Source organism: Penaeus monodon, chromosome 33 (assembly GCF_015228065.2).
Source record: "Penaeus monodon isolate SGIC_2016 chromosome 33, NSTDA_Pmon_1, whole genome shotgun sequence".
NCBI classification, from domain to species: domain Eukaryota; kingdom Metazoa; phylum Arthropoda; class Malacostraca; order Decapoda; family Penaeidae; genus Penaeus; species Penaeus monodon.
The window spans coordinates 10,404,962-10,405,569 of record NC_051418.1 but is presented as its reverse complement, the minus strand read 5'-3'; the positions used below and the strand labels follow the sequence as shown (position 1 = coordinate 10,405,569).

The 608-nt window shown below is 37.8% G+C and overlaps 1 protein-coding gene across 1 annotated transcript in view; it reads right to left on the bottom strand.

The window, feature by feature from the left end:
- LOC119593999 (xaa-Pro aminopeptidase 3-like) overlaps positions 1 to 608 on the bottom strand; it is a gene marked incomplete in the record, with an annotated part of 9,131 nt that overhangs the window by 937 nt on the left and 7,586 nt on the right. Inside the window, 1 exon segment of the mRNA XM_037943026.1 lies at positions 337 to 457. Within this exon segment, the coding sequence (XP_037798954.1) occupies positions 337 to 457 (121 nt within the window).

The following is a 608-nucleotide window of genomic DNA, read 5'->3' as shown; positions in this document are numbered from 1 at the left end:
TTTATTGTTACTATAAAATCCTCATCTATATCATGCTCTAAAAACTATAACCATTAAAGATAATAAAGACAAGATGATAAGGATATCTTAACCATTTATGATGGGTAAAATTTCCAGTAAAAGTTTGTGGGTATTTACTGTTTGGAACTCATGGCTGGGTTAGCAAGCCATCACCCCAGCCACAGGGAGATGGACTCATGGCAAGACTAGCTATCATCTGGTATGGGACTATTTGCCATGATGTGACAAGATGTCCGCCATTGAACAGAGGTTGATTATGAATGGGAACTATACAGTGCTGTATATCAATGATAAGCATCAAAACCTGTTAATTACCTGGCTCAACTGTGATGATACAACCAGCCTTCAAATGGTTATTCCTTGGCACCGTTGGTGTGTCATGGACATCCATGCCTAGATAATGACTAACATGGTGTGGGCAGAAACCATAGGCAGCCTGACGGGAAAAATGAAACATTTCAGACAATAATAATGGAAATTATGAAAGAATGATAGGAAAAAATATAATAAAAAGGAAAGGAGAGGAGTACAAGTGAAAGCAGAAAAAAGTGGAAGAACAAAAGATGAGGATTGGGATGAGAAGGAAC